At 48.8% G+C, this 21,106-nt stretch overlaps 1 protein-coding gene across 1 annotated transcript in view; it reads left to right on the plus strand.

Annotated features, from left to right (window-relative positions):
• The first annotated feature begins 1,725 nt into the window (after positions 1 to 1,725).
• LOC123751708 (dentin sialophosphoprotein-like) overlaps positions 1,726 to 21,106 on the plus strand; it is a 77,646-nt gene continuing 58,265 nt past the window's right edge. Inside the window, exons 1-2 of the mRNA XM_069309755.1 lie at positions 1,726 to 1,834; positions 2,276 to 2,470. Of these exons, the coding sequence (XP_069165856.1) occupies positions 1,726 to 1,834; positions 2,276 to 2,470 (304 nt within the window). The remainder of the gene's footprint in view (positions 1,835 to 2,275; positions 2,471 to 21,106) is intronic.

A 21,106-nucleotide genomic window follows, 5' to 3' on the forward strand; every position in this document is an offset into this window, starting at 1 on the left:
TCCCATATTGCAAGTACCATAAACAAGTTGGTCACCACACTGCAGATTGTAGAACCCAGCAAAGGTCATCTCCACCTCCTAGCTCCCATGGTCAGTCTTGGCGAGGCGCACAGTGTTCAAGACAGTATCAGAACTCACGAAATTTCAATAATCAGCCCAGCTATAATACTCGGTCAGAGAACGCTGGAGCTCAGAATGTTCACTCAACGTCGACAGGGAAACCCCCAAAGCCACCCTTTAACCAATTCAGGCTAGCCAGTCCTAGTGCCCTCCCTGTGTACTCAGTAGCTACCCAAAATATATTTGGACACTTGACAGAGGAGGACACTGACAGTAGACCAGTTGTAGATGTTGACAGAACCACAATGAATTTGACCCAGATGAGACGCAGACATCCTAGGCAACATAAGTCACAAGTAGTAAATACAGCCTCAAGTGATGGTCATATCTGCCATTGTTTATTGTAGAGTTTTAAAAGTCTTTGTCGACTCAGGTGGTAAGATCAATATTGTCAAGCCTTCAGATCTTAGAGATATTGCAAGTAAGCACCGTGTTCAAGTAAGAAAGTCACCCGTACCTTTTCTGAGTGATTTTTCAGGAAATAAAGTGCAAGTTAAGTGGGCACTTGACTTCCCACTGAAGTTTGAGGAAATCACACTGTCTTTAACATGCTAAATTGTTGACGGTATCCATTATCCTGGTGATATTCTCCTTTGTTTGTACACCATGACTGATGAAAATATTGCTTGTTTCCCCATCGCTGGAACACTAGTATCAAGGACCACGTCATGCACTTCAGTTGCATGTATCGACACGGATTATGAGTTCAACCTTCAAACAGATTATGTTAATTTTGTCGACACCCGACTTGTTAGCGTAGGTTTGTCAGATCCTTGTCGCAGTAGCATACCCGAGGAAACATGCACTCGATTGATGCATCGTAGTCGTGCAGTTGTTAAGGAGAGTGAGTATCACTCTTGTTAGGCGAGTGAGAGTGTCTCACTCGCCTAACAACTTCCATCTCTGAAGTCAGTGGTTCCACGGCTACTGACACTGTGCTGCATTCTCATTCTCTCAAGATAATAAGATTTAAGGTTCAGAGAGTGCCTGATAACAGAGTTATCGGATGTCATTGCAGAAAGTGATACGTGTACAGTGAACGGTACGTTTGTTGAACCTTCCTGGCACACAGTGCAGAATGGTACCGTTACATTGAGTGTTGCCATCACTAGTAATGCCGACATCCATCTCCAGTCTGGCACCCATGTTGTAGATTTTGCCCATTACTCGTTACTGGTGCGAGTAGTGGACGATGTCACCACGGATCATATTATATGTACACTCACATCCGGAGAACAGGGATCTCAGCCAGAGGTGCAAGCACAACACCTCAGTTCTACTGACTTCCCTGACTCTGTGGTTCAGCTTTTGGAAAATTTGAGCAGGAATAAAGCCGTTGTTGCTCTACCAGGAGAAAAATTAAGTCTCACTCCTCTTGTTAGACATAAAATTCTCCTTGAGTGAGGAACTACGCCTATTTATGTACCAGCTTACTGTCTACCCCATTCTCAGAGAGCAGAAGCCGATAGACTCATAGAGGAAATGTTACAGAGTCATGTAATTGAGTCGAGTAATTCGCCATGGAACGCTCCATTGATTCTTGTACCAAACTGAGCTGGGACACGGAGACCAATAATAGATTATCGGAGGCTTAACAGAGTAACTATGCCTGACTGTTTCCCTCTTCCAGTCCTAAATGATTTGTTGCAAAACATAGATCAAAACAAAGTATTCTCAATGTTTGAGTTCTGGCAAATCCCACTTGATGAGGAAAGTAAACAGTTTAAAGCCTTTAGTATTCTCAATGGTCATTTTCAGTTCAAAAGAATGAGTTTTGGGCTGCAGAGTAGTCCAATTACCTTTTCAAGGCTCAAGATGAACATATTTCATAGATTGATAGGAAGTATTCTTCTAGTGTACCTTGATGATCTTGTAATCATGTCACAAAATGTTCAGACTCACTTCCAGAACTTTGAGACAGTACTTGCAAAGCTTGCAGAAGCAAATTTAAAAATAGAACTCTCAAAGTGCTAATTTTTAAGGGAGAAGATTTATTTCCTAGGTCACACAGTCACCCGTTCAGGCATTACATATAATGAATAAAAAATTATTGCTGCCAGTGATTTTCCAACGCCTCGTACTGCAGAAGCCCTGAAACAGTTCACAGGTCTTGTAGGATTTTATTGTTAATTTATTGCTGGATTCTCTCTTATAGCCGCTCCACTTTACAAGTTGCAAAGGAAAGATGAACCCTTTGGTTGGGAAGACTCCCAAGAACAGTCATTCAAAAACCTCAAAGCAGCATTGATCTCGTCACCTGTCCTTACGTACCCAGATTTTTCTAAACCTTTTACGTTGGTTACAGATGCTAGTGACATAGGTCTAGGTGCTGCATTACTTCAAGCAGAAGGTCAAAGAGATCACGCAATAGCTTATGCAAGCTGTACATTATCTAAAGAAGAGAAAAATTATAATGCAACGGAATGAAGCTTTAGCAGTAGTATGGGCTCTTAACCATTTCAGGGATACAATTTATAATTACCTAGTTCATGTCCTTATAGATCACAACCATTAATTGCTTTGTCAAGAATAAGAATTCCACTGGAAAGTTTGCTAGATATTTGCTCACAATTCAAGAGCTCAATCCCACATTTGGTTATATTCCAGGAAAGCAAAATGTTGTAGCCGATGCGTTTTCTCGACATTGCTGTAATTCAGTTAAATTACCCAGCATTAGACACTACAGTATTCCAGACGGAACATCGACAAGATCCCAAATGGGCACCTGTCATTAAGTTTTTGACTAAGCAAGATACTCATTAGATTCACAAACCTCCAGCATCATTGAAAGAACTAGTGATATTAGACAATTTTCTATGTAGAGTAGTAAAGCTAGAGAGAGCCCCAAGGAAGTGTTGTCAGTTAATTGTTCCATCTGTCATGGTACCAACTATGTTAAAGATCATCCATGATGCTCCCGCAAGTGCACATCCAGGTTGTACACCACAAATTAGAACATAGTCTTGCTCAGTAAAAACTCACGTATGGTAACAATATATTAATTGGAACAAAAGCATGGAGAACATAAGGATATTTAATGATCCGGTATGAAGAATACAAACTCAAAATGTATTGCTTAAAAAATTGTCAACATCTTGTGTCGTTGCAACCCGTTCTCGCAAATTTAATAAGTCAATATTGACTTATTAAATATGTGCATAGGTGACATACTTAACATAATAGTTTCCCTTGAAAAGCTTCATAGAAAACACCGACCTTACGTAACCTACTTAGTATGTTAAGATAAGCATCTTATTGCTTCGTAATTACAATTATTACCTAACCTATACCTATAATAGGTTAAGTAACAATTGTAATTACGAAGCTATAAGATGCTTATTTTAACATACTAAGTAGGTTAGGTAAGGTCGGTGTTTTCTATGAAGCTTTTCAAGGGAAACTATTATGTTTAGTATGTCACCTATGCACGCAACTAATAAGTCAATATTGACTTATTAAATTTGCGAGAACGGGTTGGTCAATGACATGTGCTTGGAACATGACAATTATGTGAACTCAATGGAACAAGAGTCATGGCTTAACAACCACAGTGAATGTAAAACTTGATAACAAAAAACAATTAAGGACGTGTACATATTTATATTTACACAATACTTACAAGGACGTGACCAAGAAGGCTACGTGACACGAGTCACGTATGGTGTCAGCCTTGGTGACAGGAGTCACGTATGGTGTCAACCTTGGTGACAGGAGTCACGTATGGTGTCAACCTTGGTGACAGGAGTCACGTATGGTGTCAACCTTGGTGACAGGAGTCACGTATGGTGTCAGCCTTGGTGACAGTAGTCACGTATGGTGTCAACCTTGGTGACAGTAATCAGTCAGTCAACTCTGAGCTGATACAAGGAGTAAGTAAGGTGTGGGGCTGGGGTTACAGGTGTGGGGCTCGGGGCACAGGTGTGGGGCTCGGGGCACAGGTGTGGGGCTCGGGGCACAGGTGTGGGGCTCGGGGCACAGGTGTGGGGCTCGGGGCACAGGTGTGGGGCTCGGGGCACAGGTGTGGGGCTCGGGGCACAGGTGTTGGGCTCGGGGCACAGGTGTGGGGCTCGGGGCACAGGTGTGGGGCTCGGGGCACAGGTGTGGGGCTCGGGTTACAGGTGTGGGGCTCGGGGCACAGGTGTGGGGCTCGGGGCACAGGTGTGGGGCTCGGGGCACAGGTGTGGGGCTCGGGTTACAGGTGTGGGGCTCGGGTTACAGGTGTGGGGCTCGGGGCACAAGTGTGGGGCTCGGGGCACAGGTGTGGGGCTCGGGTTACAGGTGTGGGGCTCGGGTTACAGGTGTGGGGCTCGGGTTACAGGTGTGGGGCTCGGGGCACAGGTGTGGGGCTCGGGGCACAGGTGTGGGGCTCGGGGCACAGGTGTGGGGCTCGGGGCACAGGTGTGGGGCTCGGGTTACAGGTGTGGGGCTCGGGTTACAGGTGTGGGGCTCGGGGCACAGGTGTGGGGGTCGGGGCACAGGTGTGGGGCTCGGGGCACAGGTGTGGGGCTCGGGGCACAGGTGTGGGGCTCGGGTTACAGGTGTGGGGCTCGGGGCACAGGTGTGGGGCTCGGGTTACAGGTGTGGGGCTCGGGGCACAGGTGTGGGGCTCGGGGCACAGGTGTGGGGCTCGGGGCACAGGTGTGGGGCTCGGGTTACAGGTGTGGGGCTCGGGGCACAGGTGTGGGGCTCGGGGCACAGGTGTGGGGCTCGGGGCACAGGTGTGGGGCTCGGGTTACAGGTGTGGGGCTCGGGGCACAGGTGTGGGGCTCGGGGCACAGGTGTGGGGCTCGGGTTACAGGTGTGGGGCTCGGGGCACAGGTGTGGGGCTCGGGTTACAGGTGTGGGGCTCGGGGCACAGGTGTGGGGCTCGGGGCACATGTGTCGGGCTCGGGTTACAGGTGTGGGGCTCGGGTTACAGGTGTGGGGCTCGGGGCACAGGTGTGGGGCTCGGGGCACAGGTGTGGGGCTCGGGGCACAGGTGTGGGGCTCGGGGCACAGGTGTGGGGCTCGGGGCACAGGTGTGGGGCTCGGGGCACAGGTGTGGGGCTCGGGGCACAGGTGTGGGGCTCGGGTTACAGGTGTGGGGCTCGGGTTACAGGTGTGGGGCTCTGGGCACAGGTGTGGGGCTCGGGGAACAGGTGTGGAGACGAGCAGAGAGAGAAGAGGACCATCAAGGGCCAGGGAGTTCAGGCGAGCGTGAAATTGTTGAACAAATGGCTTGATTCAGCACAGAGGAAGGAGCCATGTTGTATGTGTATGTCCTGGGGCGTGAGTACTTACCTAATTGTACTTACCTAATTTCTGCTTGCTGGGGTTGATCTCCGGCTCTTTGGTCCCGCCTCTCAACCGTCAATCAACAGGTATACAGGTTCCTGAGCCTATTGGGCTCTATCATATCTACACTTGAAGCTGTGCTTGGAGTCAGCCTCCACCACATCACTTCCAAATGCATTCCATTTGTCGACTACTCTGACACTGAAAATATTCTTTCTAACGTCTCTATGGCTCATTTGGGCACTCATTTTCCACCTTTGTCCCCTAGTGCGTGTGCCCCTTGTGTTAAAGTCTGTCTTTATTTACCTTATCAATTCCTCTGAGAATCTTGCATGTGGTGATCATGTCCCCTCTAACTCTTCTGTCTCCCAGTGACGTGAGGTTTAATTCCCGTAGTCTTTCCTCGTAGCTCAAACCCCTCAGTTCTGGTACTAGTCTGGTGGCAAACCTTTGAACCTTTTCCAGTTTAGTCTTATGCTTGACTAGATATGGACTCCATGCTGGAGCCGCATACTCCAGGATTGGTCTGACATATGTGGTATATAATGTTCTGAAAGATTCCTTACACAAGTTTCTAAAGGCCGTTCTTAAGTTAGCCAACCTGGCATATGCTGCTGATGTTATCCTCTTGATATGAGCTTCAGGGGACAGGTCTGGCGTGATATCAACCCCCAGGTCTTTCTCTCCCTCTACTCTTGCAGGATTTCATCTCCCAAATGATACCATGTATCTGGCCTCCTGCTCCCTACACCTTTCTTCATTACATTACATTTGCTTGGGTTAAACTTTGACAACCATTTGTTCGACCCTCCCTACAGCTTGTCCAGGTCTTCTTGAAGCCTCAAGCAGTCCTCCTCAGTCTTAATCCTTCTCAGACTTTTGGCGTCGTCAGCAAACATTGAGAGGAATGAGTCTATACCCTCTGGGAGATCATTTACGTATATCAGAAACAGGATAGGTCCGAGTACGGAGCCCTGTGGGACTCCACTGGTGACTTCACTCCAATTTGAGGTCTCACGCCTCACTGTAACTCTCTGCTTCCTATTGCTTAGGTACTCCCTTATCCACTGGAGCGCCCTACCAGTTACTCCTGCCTGTTTCTCCAGCACATGCATCAGTCTTTTATGCGTTACTGTGTCAAAGGCTTTCCGACAGTCCAAAAAAATGCAGTCCGTCCATCCTTCTCTTTCTTACTTAATCTTTGTCACCTGATCGTAGAATTCTATCAAGCCTGTAAGGCAAGATTTAACCTCCCTGAACCCATGTTGATGGGTTGTCACGAAGTCCCTTCTCTCCAGATGTGTTACTAGGTTTTTCTCACAATCTTCTCCATCACCTTGCATGGTATACAAGTTAAGGACACTGGCCTGTAGTTCAGTGCCTCTTGTCTGTCACCCTTTTTGTATATTGGGACTACATTAGCCGTCTTCCATATTTCTGGTTGGTCTAGGTCTCCCATTTCCGATGGCCTATTACTGTGTGTATGTCGTGGGGTTTATGTGTATATCCTGTGGTGTGTATGTCCTGGGGTGTTTGTATATGTCCTGGGTGTGTATGTCCTGGGGTGTGTGTATGTCCTGGGGTGTGTGTCTATGTCCTGGGTGTGTGTGTATGTCCTGGTGTGTGTGTGTGTATGTCCTGGGTGTGTGTGTATGTCCTGGGGAGTGTGTGTATGTCCTGGGTGTGTGTGTATGTCCTGGGTGTGTGTGTATGTCCTGGGGTGTGAGTATGTCCTGGGGTGTGTGTCTATGTCCTGGGTGTGTGTGTATGTCCTGATGTGTGTGTGTGTATGTCCTGGGGTGTGTGTGTATGTCCTGGTGTGTGTGTGTGTATGTCCTGGGGTGTGTGTGTATGTCCTGGGGTGTGTGTGTATGTCCTGGGGTGTGTGTGTATGTCCTGGGGTGTGTGTGTGTGTATATCATGGGGTGTATGTGTATGTTCTGGGGTGTGTTTGTATGTCTTGGGGTGTGTGTGTATGTACTGGGTGTGTGTGTGTATGTCCTGGTGTGTGTGTGTGTGTGTGTATATCATGGGGTGTATGTGTATGTTCTGGGGTGTGTGTGTGTATGTCTTGGGGTGTGTGTGTATGAACTGGGGTGTGAATTTATTGGGGTGTGTATGTCCTGGGGTGTATCTGTATGTCCTGGGGTGAGTGTGTATGTTCTGGGGTGTGTGTGTGTGTGTATGTCCTGTGGTGAGTGTGTATGTCCTGGGGTGTATGTGTATGTCCTGGGGTGAGTGTGTATGTTCTGGGGTGTGTGTGTGTGTGTATGTCCTGTGGTGAGTGTGTATGTCCTGGGGTGTGTGTGTATGTCCTGGGGTGTGTGTGAATGTCCTGGGGTGTGTATGTCCTGGGGTGTGTGTGTATGTCCTGGGGTGTGTGTGTATGTCCTGTGGTGTGTGTGTATGTCCTGGGGTGTGTGTGTATGTCCTGGGGTGTGTGTGTATGTCCTGGGGTGTGTGTGTATGTCCTGGGGTGTGTGTGTATGTCCTGTGGTGTGTGTGTATGTCCTGGGGTGTGTGTATGTCCTGGGGTGTGTGTGTATGTCCTATGGTGTGTGTGTATGTCCTGGGGTGTGTGTGTATGTCCTGGGGTGTGTGTGTATGTCCTGGGGTGTGTGTGTATGTCCTGGGGTGTGTGTGTATGTCCTGTGGTGTGTGTGTATGTCCTGGGGTGTGTGTATGTCCTGGGGTGTGTGTGTATGTCCTGGGGTGTGTGTGTATGTCCTGTGGTGTGTGTGTATGTCCTGGGGTGTGTGTGTGTGTATGTCCTGGGGTGTGTGTATGTCCTGGGGTGTGTGTGTATGTCCTGTGGTGTGTGTGTATGTCCTGGGGTGTGTGTGTATGTCCTGTGGTGTGTGTGTATGTCCTGTGGTGTGTGTGTATGTCCTGGGGTGTGTGTATGTCCTGGGGTGTGTGTATGTCCTGGGGTGTGTGTATGTCCTGGGGTGTGTGTGTATGTCCTGGGGTGTGTGTGTATGTCCTGTGGTGTGTGTGTGTATGTCCTGGGGTGTGTGTATGTCCTGGGGTGTGTGTATGTCCTGGGGTGTGTGTGTATGTCCTGGGGTGTGTGTATGTCCTGGGGTGTGTGTATGTCCAGGGGTGTGTGTATGTCCTGGGGTGTGTGTGTATGTCCTGGGGTGTGTGTGTATGTCCTGGGGTGTGTGTATGTCCTGTGGTGTGTGTGTATGTCCTGGGGTGTGTGTGTATGTCCTGTGGTGTGTGTGTATGTCCTGGGGTGTATGTGTATGTCCTGGGGTGTGTGTATGTCCTGGGGTGTGTGTGTATGTCCTGGGGGTGTATGTGTATGTCCTGGGATGTGTGTACTCACCTATATGTACTCACCTATATGTGCTTGTAGGATCGAGCATTGACTCTTGGATCCCGCCTTTCTAGCTATCGGTTGTTTACAGCAATGACTCCTGTCCCATTTCCCTATCATACCTAGTTTTAAAAGTATGAATAGTATTTGCTTCCACAACCTGTTCCCCAAGTGCATTCCATTTTTCTACTACTCTCACGCTAAAAGAAAACTTCCTAACATCTCTGTGACTCATCTGAGTTTCCAGTTTCCACCCATGTCCCCTCGTTCTGTTATTATTACGTGTGAACATTTCATCTATTTCCACTTTATCAATTCCCCTGAGTATTTTATATGTCCCTATCATATCTCCTCTCTCCCTTCTTTTCTCTAGTGTCGTTAGGTTCAGTTCCTTCAGCCGCTCTTCATATCCCATCCCTCGTAACTCTGGGACAAGCCTCGTCGCAAACCTCTGAACCTTCTCCAGTTTCTTTATGTGTTTCTTCAGGTGGGGTGTTTCTTCTGGGGTGTGTGTGTATGTCCTGGGGTGTGTGTGTATGTCCTGGGATGTATGTGTATGTCCTGGGGTGTGTGTGTATGTCCTGGGATGTGTGTGTATGTCCTGGGGTGTGTGTGTATGTCCTGGGGGTGTATGTGTATGTCCTGGGGTGTGTGTGTATGTCCTGGGGTGTATGTGTATGTCCTGGGGTGTATGTGTATGTCCTGGGGTGTGTGTGTATGTCCTGGGGTGTGTGTATGTCCTGGGGGTGTATGTGTATGTCCTGGGGTGTATGTGTATGTCCTGGGGTGTGTGTGTATGTCCTGGGGTGTGTGTACTCACCTAGTTGTACTCACCTAGTTGTGTTTGCGGGGGTTGAGCTCTGGCTCTTTGGTCCCGCCTCTCAACCGTCAATCAACAGGTGTACAGATTTCTGAGCCTACTGGGATCTATCATATCTACACTTGAAACTGTGTATGGAGTCAGCCTCCACCACATTACTTCCTAATGCATTCCATTTGTCAACCACTCTGACACTAAAAAAGTTCTTTCTAATATCTCTGTGGCTCATTTGGGCACTAAGTTTCCACCTGTGTCCCCTTGTGTTAAATAGACTGTCTTTATCTACCCTATCAATCCCCTTCAGAATCTTGAATGTGGTGATCATGTCCCCCCTAACTCTTCTGTCTTCCAGCGAAGTGAGGTTAAATTCCCGTAGTCTCTCCTCGTAGCTCATACCTCTCAGCTCGGGTACTAGTCTGGTGGCAAACCTTTGAACCTTTTCCAGTTTAGTCTTATCCTTGACTAGATATGGACTCCATGCTGGGGCTGCATACTCCAGGATTGGCCTGACATATGTGGTATACAAAGTTCTGAATGATTCTTTACACAAGTTTCTGAATGCCGTTCGTATGTTGGCCAGCCTGACATATGCCGCTGATGTTATCCGCTTGATATGTGCTGCAGGAGACAGGTCTGGCGTGATATCAACCCCCAAGTCTTTTTCCTTCTCTGACTCCTGAAGAATTTCCTCTCCCAGATGATACCTTGTATCTGGCCTCCTGCTCCCTACACCTATCTTCATTACATTACATTTGGTTGGGTTAAACTCTAGCAACCATTTGTTCGACCATTCCTTCAGCTTGTCTAGGTCTTCTTGAAGCCTCAAACAGTCCTCTTCTGTTTTAATCCTTCTCATAATTTTAGCATCGTCCGCAAACATTGAGAGAAATGAATCGATACCCTCGGGAGATCATTTACATATATCAGAAACAAGATAGGACCGAGTACAGAGCCCTGTGGGACTCCACTGGTGACTTCACGCCAATCGGAGGTCTCACCCCTCACCGTAACTCTCTGCTTCCTATGGCTTAGATACTCCCTTATCCACTGTAGCACCTTACCAGCTACACCTGCCTGTCTCTCCAGTTTATGTACCAGCCTCTTATGCGGTACTGTGTCAAAGGCTTTCCGACAATCCAAGAAAATGCAGTCTGCCCAGCCCTCTCTTGCTTGCTTAATCTGTGTCACCTGATCGTAGAATTCTATCAAGCCTGTAAGGCAAGATTTACCCTCCCTGAATCCATGTTGGCGATTTGTCACGAAGTCCCTTCTCTCCAGATGTGTTATCAGGTTTTTTCTCACGACCTTCTCCATCACCTTGCATGGTATACAAGTCAAGGACACTGGCCTGTAGTTCAGTGCCTCTTGTCTGTCGCCCTTTTTGTATATTGGGACCACATTCGCCGTCTTCCATATTTCTGGTAGGTCTCCCGTCTCTAGTGACTTACTATACACTATGGAGAGTGGCAAGCAAAGTGCCTCTGCACACTCTTTCAGTACCCATGGTGAGATCCCATCTGGACCAACAGCCTTTCTAAAATCCAGATCCAGCAGGTGTCTCTTGACCTCCTCTCTCGTAATTTCGAACTCCTCCAAGGCCGCCTGGTTTACCTCCCTTTCTCCTAGCACAGTGACCTCACCCTGTTCTATTGTGAAGACCTCCTGGAACCTCTTGTTGAGTTCCTCACACACCTCTCTGTCATTCTCTGTATACCTGTCCTCGCCTGTTCTAAGTTTCAGTACCTGTTCTTTCACTGTTGTTTTCCTTCTGATGTGACTGTGGAGTAGCTTTGGTTCAGTCTTGGCTTTGTTTGCTATATCATTTTCAAAATTTTTCTCTGCTTCTCTTCTCACCCTGACGTACTCATTCCTGGTTCTCTGGTATCTCTCTCTCTGCTTTCTGGTGTTCTGTTATTCCGGAAGTTCCTCCACGCCTTTTTGTTCAGTTTCTTCGCTTCGATACATGCCCTATTATACCATGGATTCTTCTGTTGCTTCTCGGATTTTTCCCTTTGGGCCGGGATGAACCTGTTTACTGCCTCCTGACAATTTTGGGTAACATAGTCCATCATACCCTTTACAGACTTGTCTCTGAGGTTTGTGTCCCAAGGTATTTCACTTAGGAAACTTCTCATCTGTTCATAATTCCCCTTTCGGTATGCCAGCCTTTTGATTCCTAGTTCTTTTTTGGGGGGAGATAAGTCCTAGCTCTACCAGGTACTCAAAGTTCAACACACTGTGGTCACTCATTCCCAAGGGCGCTTCCATCTTAACTTCCCTTATATCCCATTCATTTAGGGTAAATATCAAATCAAGCATTGCTGGTTCATCTTCTCCTCTCATTCTTGTTGGTTCTTTGGTGTGCTGGCTTAGAAAGTTTCTTGTTGCCACGTCCAGCAGCTTAGCTCTCCATGTTTCTGGTCCTCCATGCGGGTCTCTGTTCTTCCAATCTATCTTCCCATGGTTGAAGTCTCCCATAATTAGTAATCCATATCCATTCCTGCTAGCAACAGAAGCTGCTCTTTCTATTATGTTAATGGTGGCCATGTTGTTTCTATCATATTCCTGTCTAGGTCTTCTGTCATTTGGTGGTGGATTATATATGACTGCGACTTTTTTTCAATTTGACTGCGACAATTTTTTTCCCTCCATTTGTTACAGTACCTGCTATGTAGTCACTGAAACCTTCACAGCCCTGAATATCCATCTCCTCAAAATCCCAGCCTTTTCTTACCAGCAGAGCTTCACCACCCCCACCTCTTCCTTCCCTCTCTTTCCTCATAACATAATAGTCCTGTGGGAACACTGCATTTGTTATCGTTTTCGTGATCTTTGTTTCTGTGAGGGCTATTATGTCTGGGTTTTCCTCAAGTACCAGTTCTCCAAGCTCATTTGCTTTATTTGTAATTCCATCTATGTTAGTGTACATCGCTTTGAGACTCACTTTCTTCTGTCCCTTCTCAAATCGCCTCCTTGGTGAGTGTATGTCCTGGGGTGTGTGTGTATGTCCTGGGGTGTGTATGTCCTGGGGTGTGTGTGTATGTCCTGGGGTGTATGTGTATGTCCTGGGGTGTGTGTGTATGTCCTGGGTGTGTGTGTATGTCCTGGGGTGTGTATGTCCTGGGGTGTGTGTGTATGTCCTGGGGTGTATGTGTATGTCCTGGGGTGTGTGTGTATGTCCTGGGGTGTATGTGTATGTCCTGGGGTGTATGTGTATGTCCTGGGGTGTGTGTGTATGTCCTGGTGTGTGTGTGTATGTCCTGGGGTGTGTGTGTATGTCCTGGGGTGTGTGTGTATGTCCTGGGGTGTGTGTGTATGTCCTGGGGTGTGTGTGTATGTCCTGGGGTGTGTGTGTATGTCCTGGGGTGTGTGTGTATGTCCTGGGGTGTGTGTGTATGTCCTGGGGTGTATGTGTATGTCCTGGGGTGTATGTGTATGTCCTGTGGTGTGTGTGTATGTCCTGGGGTGTATGTGTATGTCCTGGGTGTGTGTGTGTGTGTATGTCCTGGGGTGTATGTGTATGTCCTGGGGTGTATGTGTATGTCCTGGGGTGTATGTGTATGTCCTGGGGTGTGTGTGTATGTCCTGGGATGTGTGTGTATGTCCTGGGGTGTATGTGTATGTCCTGGGGTGTGTGTGTGTGTGTATGTCCTGGGGTGTATGTGTATGTCCTGGGGTGTGTGTGTATGTCCTGGGATGTGTGTGTATGTCCTGGGGTGTGTGTGTATGTCCTGGGGTGTGTGTGTATGTCCTGGGGTGTGTGTGTATGTCCTGGGGTGTGTGTGTATGTCCTGGGGTGTGTGTGTATGTCCTGGGGTGTGTGTGTATGTCCTGGGGTGTGTATGTATGTCCTGGGGTGTGTGTGTATGTCCTGGGGTGTGTGTGTATGTCCTGGGGTGTGTGTGTATGTCCTGGGGTGTGTGTGTGTGTGTATGTCCTGGGGTGTGTGTGTATGTCCTGGGGTGTGTGTGTATGTCCTGGGGTGTGTGTGTATGTTAGAGAGGAGATGAGTACTGGCAAGTTATAGAGGAGGTGAGTACTAGCAAGTTATAGTGGATGTGAGTACTGGCAAGTTATAGAGGAGGTGAGTACTGGCAAGTTATAGAGGAGGTGAGTACTAGCAAGTTATAGTGGATGTGAGTACTGGCAAGTTATAGAGGAGGTGAGTACTGGCAAGTTATAGAGGAGGTGAGTACTGGCAAGTTATAGAGGAGGTGAGTACTGGCAAGTTATAGTGGAGGTGAGTACTAGCAAGTTATAGTGGATGTGAGTACTGGCAAGTTATAGAGGAGGTGAGTACTGGCAAGTTATAGAGGAGGTGAGTACTGGCAAGTTATAGAGGAGGTGAGTACTAGCAAGTTATAGTGGATGTGAGTACTGGCAAGTTATAGAGGAGGTGAGTACTGGCAAGTTATAGAGGAGGTGAGTACTGGCAAGTTATAGAGGAGGTGAGTACTGGCAAGTTATAGTGGAGGTGAGTACTAGCAAGTTATAGTGGATGTGAGTACTGGCAAGTTATAGAGGAGGTGAGTACTGGCAAGTTATAGAGGAGGTGAGTACTGGCAAGTTATAGAGGAGGTGAGTACTGGCAAGTTATAGAGGAGGTAAGTACTGGCAAGTTATAGAGGAGGTGAATACTGGCAAGTTATAGAGGAGGTGAGTACTGGCAAGTTATAGAGGAGGTGAGTACTGGCAAGTTAGAGAGAGGTGAGTGCCACTGGACAGTGCCACTGGACAGTGCCACTGGACAGTGCCATTGGACAGTGCCACTGGACAGTGCCACTGGACAGTGCCACTGGACAGTGCCACTGGACAGTGCCACTGGACAGTGCCATTGGACAGTGCCATTGGACAGTACCACTGGACAGTGCCACTGGACAGTGCCACTGGACAGTGCCATTGGACAGTGCCACTGGGCAGTGCCACTGGACAGTGCCACTGGACAGTGCCATTGGACAGTGCCACTGGACAGTGCCACTGGACAGTGCCACTGGACAGTGCCCGTCGCTACAATATTGCTGTACTCACTCGTGAATATTCAAAGTCACACACGACCCCAGTTGACCTTCATGTCAGCCGCCGCCTCTGTCCACCTTACTCAACCCCTGCTGACTCCCTCCCTCCCTGGCTGACACTGTCAGCTCCACTCCCTCCCTCCCTGGCTGACACTGTCAGCTCTACTCCCTCCCTCCCTGGCTGACACTGTCAGCTCTACTCCCTCCCTCCCTGGCTGACACTGTCAGCTCCACTCCCTCCCTCCCTGGCTGACACTGTCAGCTCTACTCCCTCCCTCCCTGGCTGACACTGTCAGCTCCACTCCCTCCCTCCCTGGCTGACACTGTCAGCTCCACTCCCTCTCACCTCTCTGGCTGACACTGTCAGCTCCACTCCCTCCCTCCCTGGCTGACACTGTCAGCTCCACTCCCTCCCTCCCTGGCTGACACTGTCAGCTCCACTCCCTCCCTCCCTGGCTGACACTGTCAGCTGCACTCCCTCCCTCCCTGGCTGACACTGTCAGCTCCACTCCCTCCCTCCCTGGCTGACACTGTCAGCTGCACTCCCTCCCTCCCTGGCTGACACTGTCAGCTCTACTCCCTCCCTCCCTGGCTGACACTGTCAGCTCCACTCCCTCCCTCCCTGGCTGACACTGTCAGCTCCACTCCCTCCCTCCCTGGCTGACACTGTCAGCTCCACTCCCTCCCTCCCTCCCTGGCTGACACTGTCAGCTGCACTCCCTCCCTCCCTCCCTCCCTGGCTGACACTGTCAGCTCTACTCCCTCCCTCCCTGGCTGACACTGTCAGCTCCACTCCCTCCCTCCCTGGCTGACACTGTCAGCTCCACTCCCTCCCTCCCTGGCTGACACTGTCAGCTGCACTCCCTCCCTCCCTGGCTGACACTGTCAGCTCCACTCCCTCCCTCCCTGGCTGACACTGTCAGCTCCACTCCCTCCCTCCCTGGCTGACACTGTCAGCTCCACTCCCTCCCTCCCTGGCTGACACTGTCAGCTCCACTCCCTCCCTCCCTGGCTGACACTGTCAGCTCCACTCACTCTCACCTCTCTGGCTGACACTATCAGCTCTACTCCCTAGATAAGACTTATGGTCCCCCCAGACTTCTAGATAAGACTTATGGTCCCCCAGACTCCTAGATAAGACTTACGGTCCTCCCAGACTCCTAGATAAGGCTTATGGTCCCCCAGACTCCTAGATAAGACTTACGATCCTCCCAGATTCCTAGATAAGACTTATGGTCCCCCAGACTCCTAGATAAGACTTATGGTCCCCCAGACTCCTAGATATGGCTTATGGTCCCCCAGACTCCTAGATAAGGCTTATGGCCCCCCAGACTCCTAGATAAGACTTACGGTCCTCCCAGACTCCTAGATAAGGCTTATGGTCCCCCAGACTCCTAGATAAGACTTATGATCCTCCCAGATTCCTAGATAAGACTTATGGTCCCCCAGACTCCTAGATAAGACTTATGGTCCCCCAGACTCCTAGATAAGGCTTATGGTCCCCCAGACTCCTAGATAAGACTTATGGTCCCCCCTAGGCTCCTAGATAAGGCTTATGGTCCCCCACACTCCTAGATAAGACTTATGGTCCCCTAGACTCCTAGATAAGACTTATGGTCCCCCACACTCCTAGATAAGACTTATGGTCCCCCAGACTCCTAGATAAGACTTATGGTCCCCTAGACTCCTAGATAAGACTTATGGTCCCCCACACTCCTAGATAAGACTTATGGTCCCCCCTAGACTCCTAGATAAGGCTTATGGTCCCCCCTAGACTCCTAGATAAGACTTATGGTCCCCCACACTCCTAGATAAGGCTTATGGTCCCCCACACTCCTAGATAAGGGTAATCTAACCTTATGGTAAAAAGTCTCCTTCACATCTCCCAACAATTCCCAGCTGCCTCACCAGTTCCTTCGTTCGATATAAAAATAAAAATTAAAATTATCTCCATTGTTTCCTGCCTGATGGGGCCTCTTCTTCGGTCCTCCCCCCCCCTAACCCCCCTCTAACCCCTCCATCCACCCCCCCCCTTGGCCCCCTATCCCCTCCCCCTCGGCCCCCTACCCCCGCCCCCCTCTCACTGAAACCCGACAATCGTCTTATCTCGATTATTTGAGAGTTTTACAGCGATTTCTTGTGGCGATGAAGAGCGCGAGGCTTCGCGTCCTCGAGGCTCTCAGATTACTTTTGTACAAGTCGACGACGACAAATTTCGTGAGAATCGCGATAGTGGGATTTATCGCAAGATCTGGGACGGGATTTAGCAGAAGAACCGGGCGGGATTTCAGCCCAAGATCTGGACGGGATTTAGCTCAAGATCTTGGCGGGATTTAGCGGAAGAACTGGGCGGGATTTAGCACAAGATCTGGGACGGGATTTAGCACAAGATCTGTGGCGGGATTTAGCACAAGATCTGGGACGGGATTTAGCACAAGATCTGTGGCGGGATTTAGCACAAGATCTGGGACGGGATTTATGACAAGGTTTAGGTGGGATTTTGCATAAGATCTGAAAGGGATTGACAACAAGAACTGGGCGGGATTTATCATAAAATCAGACAATATATAAGTGGGATTTATGATAAGTTCTGGGCGGTATTTGGCAGAAGAACTGGGCGGGATTTAGGACAAGATCTCGTCGAGATTTATCACAAGATTCAGCCCCCCCGGGATTTATCAACCCCCAAGTCATTCTCTCTCTTTGACTCTTGAAGTATTTCATCTCGCAAATGATACTGTGTATCTGGTCTACTCTTGGTCCTGTAGAGCCACTCCGCCTACTGCTCTTCCTTCCCTCTCTTTCCTTATTACAGTGTAGTCCTGGGGAAACACCACATTCCTGAGAGTTTTGTTTCTGTGAGTCCAATTACATCCAGGTTCACTTCTTGTGCCCTTTCCCTTAGTTCACTGTCCTTGCTTGTAATCCCATTTGTATTCGAGTACATCACCCTGAAACTGACACTCTTCTGTCCTTCCTCAGTTTCTGTTGATTCCCCTGAAGTTGGGAAACAGGGAGGGTCCAGGATAGTAGGGCCTGGGAAGGAGGACCTGGGGGATATGGTGTGTTTGGGGGCTGGGAGGATCTGGTATGGGGAGGATGGTGGAGGAGGGAGGGTTTGGGGGTGGGGGGGGAGAAATGAGAGCAGGGGGGTGGGGGTGGGGGGAAGGAGGGGGAGGCTAGGGTAGGTAGGAGAGAGGGAGAGGCTTGGGGGTAGGGAAGGAGGGCTTGGATAGGTGGGAGAGAAGGGAGGGCTAGGGGGGCAGAAGAGGAGGGGGGCATGGGAGCCAGAAGAGGGGATAGGGCTAGGGGGTGGGGGGGAGAGAGGGGTCTTACGGGGTGGGTGGTGGAGTAGGAAGGGCTTGAGGGGGTGGGGAAGACGGGAGGACCTGGGGAGTGGGGGAGGGTGCCCTATATGGGCACTTATGGGGGGCAGGCAGGGATTGGGGCAGGTAGGACTTCTGTTGGGTGGACACTGGTACTACTCTCACTGAGGCTTTTGAATTGCTTGTGGAGGATTCCTTACTCTCCTCTACTATTGCAGGGTTTGGGGTTGTGGTTCTCTGATTCCTTTTCTCTCCCTCCGCTCCCTCCTTGTGGCTGCTGCCCTCATTCTCTCTTCCCTTGTCATATCCCTCTGCAGGAATACTGTTTCGAACTTCCATACATTTACTAGTGTGCTCTTCCTTGCTAACAGGTCCTATTTGTGTTCTTGCTCGGGAATACCACCTTTATCAATCAGTCTCTATTCTTGGTGTACTGTCCAAGCCTGAAAACCTATTCAGGATTTTTTCTTTGTGTGTGTGTGTACTCACCTAATTGTACTCACCTGATTATGCTTGCGGAGGTTGAGCTTTGACTCCTTGGTCCAGCCTCTCAACAAACAGTCAATGAACTGGTGTACAGATTCCTGAGCCTACTGGGCTCTATCATATGTACATTTAAAACTGTTTATGGAGTCAGCCTCCACCACATCACCGTCTAATGCATTCCACTTGTTAACTACTCTGACACTGAAAAAGTTCTTTCTAGCGTCCATGTGGCTCATTTGGGTACTCCGTTTCCACCTGTGTCCCCTTGTTCGCGTACCACCAGTGTTGAATAGTTTATTCTTGTCTACCCTGTCAATACCCCTGAGAAGTTTGTAGGTGGTTATCATGTCTCCCCTTACTCTTCTGTTTTCCAGGGACGTGAGGTTCAGCTCCTTTACCCTTTCCTCGTAGAAGATACCCCTCAATTCCGGGACGAGCCTGGTGGCATACCGCTGAATCTTCTCTTGTCATGTGTTTAACTAGATATGGACTCCAGGCTGGAGCTGCATATTCCAGGATTGGTCTAACATAAGTGGTATACAGGGTCCTGAACGATTCCTTACACAAGTTTCTAAAAACAGTTCTTGTGTTGGCCAGTCTAGCATATGCCGCTGATGATATCCTTTTGATGTGGGCCTCTGGGGACAGGTTCGGTGTGATATCGACCCGCAGATCTTTCTCTCTATTTGACTCTTGCAGGATTTCACCTTCCAGATGATACCTTGTGTTCAGCCTCCTGCTCCCTTCGCCTAATTTCATTACCTTACACTTTCCTGAGTTGAACTTTAGCATCCATTTTCTAGACCATTCCTCTAGTTTGTCCAGGTCGTCCTGTAGTCTCTGTCTATCTTCATCTGTTTTGATACTTTTCATAATTTTTGCATCATCAGCAAACATTGAGCGGACCGAGTCTATACCCTCCGGAAGATCGTTTACATATATTAGAAACAGGATGGGTCCAAGTACTGAGCCCTGTGGGACTCCGCTGGTGACATCTCGCCACTCTGACGTCTCCCCCCTCACCGTTACTCGCTGTTACCTGTTGCTTAAGTATTCCCTTATCCACTGGAGCACCTTCCCTTTTACTCCTGCCTGTTGCTCCAACTTTTTTAACAGCCTTTTATGGGGTACTGAGTCAAAGGCTTTCTGGCAGTCCAGGAAAATGCAGTCGGCCCACCCTTCTCTTTCCTGACTAATTTTTGTTGCCTGGTCATAGAATTCTATTAAACCTGTGAGGCACGATTTACTATCTCTGAACCCATGTTGGTGGTGCGTTACAAAGTTATTTCCCTCCAGATGCTCTACGAGCCTTTTCCTCACGATCGTCTCCATCACCTTGCATGGTATACAAGTTAGGGAAACTGGCCTGTAGTTCATTGCCTCTTGCCTGTCACCCTTCTTGTATATTGGGACTATGTTAGCTGTCTTCCAACTTTCTGGTAGGTCTCCTGTTTCCAGTGACCTGTTATACACCATAGAGAAGGTGCAGAAGCACACATAGTGCTTCTGCACCTTCCTTTATTATCCATGGTGAGATTCTGTCAGGCCCAACAGCCTTTGTCACATCCAGCTCCAGCAGACACCTTTTGACCTCATCACTGGTGAGGTCAAATTCCTCCAAGGTTGCTTGGTTTGCCTCCTCCTCATTTAGTGCAGGGGCTTCTCCTTGTTCTATTGTGAAGACCTCCTGGAATCTCTTGTTGAGTACTTCACGCACCTCCTTGTCATTCTCTGTGTATCTGAACTCCCCTTTTTTCAATTTCATCACTTGTTCCTTCACTGCAGTTTTCCTCCTGATATGGCTGTGGAGCAGCTTTGGTTGGGTCTTGGCTTTACTCGCGATGTCATTTTCAAACTGTCTCTCTGCTTCCCTCCTCACTCTGATGTACTCATTTCTGGCCCTCTGGTACCTCTCCCTGCTCTCTGGTGTTCTGTTATTTCTGTAGTTTCTCCATGTTCTTTTACTCAGTTGTTTCGCTACCTTACATTCCTGGTTGAACCATGGGTTTTTCTGTTGTTTTTCGTTTTTCTCCTTTTGGACGGGGATAAACCTGTCTGCAGCTTCCTGGCACTTTTGGGTGACAATATCCATCATGACCTGCACATTCTTGTCTCTAAGTTCTGTTTCCCATGGTGTGTGTGTGTGTGTGTGCTCACCTAATTGTGCTTGCTGGGGTTGAGCTTTGTCTTTTTGGTCCCGCCTCTCAACTGTGTGTGTGTGTGTGTGTGTGTGTGTGTGTGTGTGTGTGTGTGTGTGTGTGTTTTGTGTGTACTAACCTATTTGTGCTTGCGGGGGTTGAACTCTAGCTCTTTGGTCTCGCCTCGCAACTGTCAATCAACTGGTGTACAGTTGACACACAGTCAGGTCAACATACTTTAGCCACGTTATTGTGACTCATCGCCTGCAACTGGTGTACAGATTCCTGAGCCTATTGGGCTCTATCATATCAACATTTGAAACTGTGTATGGAGTCAGCCTCCACCACATCATTTCCTCATGTATTCCATTTGTCAACCACTCTGACACTAAAAAAGTTTTTTCTAATATATCTGTCGCTCATTTGGTCGCCCATTGGGGCACTCCACTTGTGTCCCCTTGTGCGTCTGTCCGTTGTGTTAAATAGCATGTCCTTATCTACCCTATCAATTCCTTTGAGAATCTTGTATGTGGTGATCATGTTCTGTCTTCCAGCGACGTGAGGTTTAATTCCCGTAGTCTCTCCTCGTTGCTCATACCTCACTA

The sequence above is a fragment of the Procambarus clarkii genome, chromosome 65 (assembly GCF_040958095.1).
Source record: "Procambarus clarkii isolate CNS0578487 chromosome 65, FALCON_Pclarkii_2.0, whole genome shotgun sequence".
Taxonomy (NCBI): Eukaryota; Metazoa; Arthropoda; class Malacostraca; order Decapoda; family Cambaridae; genus Procambarus; species Procambarus clarkii.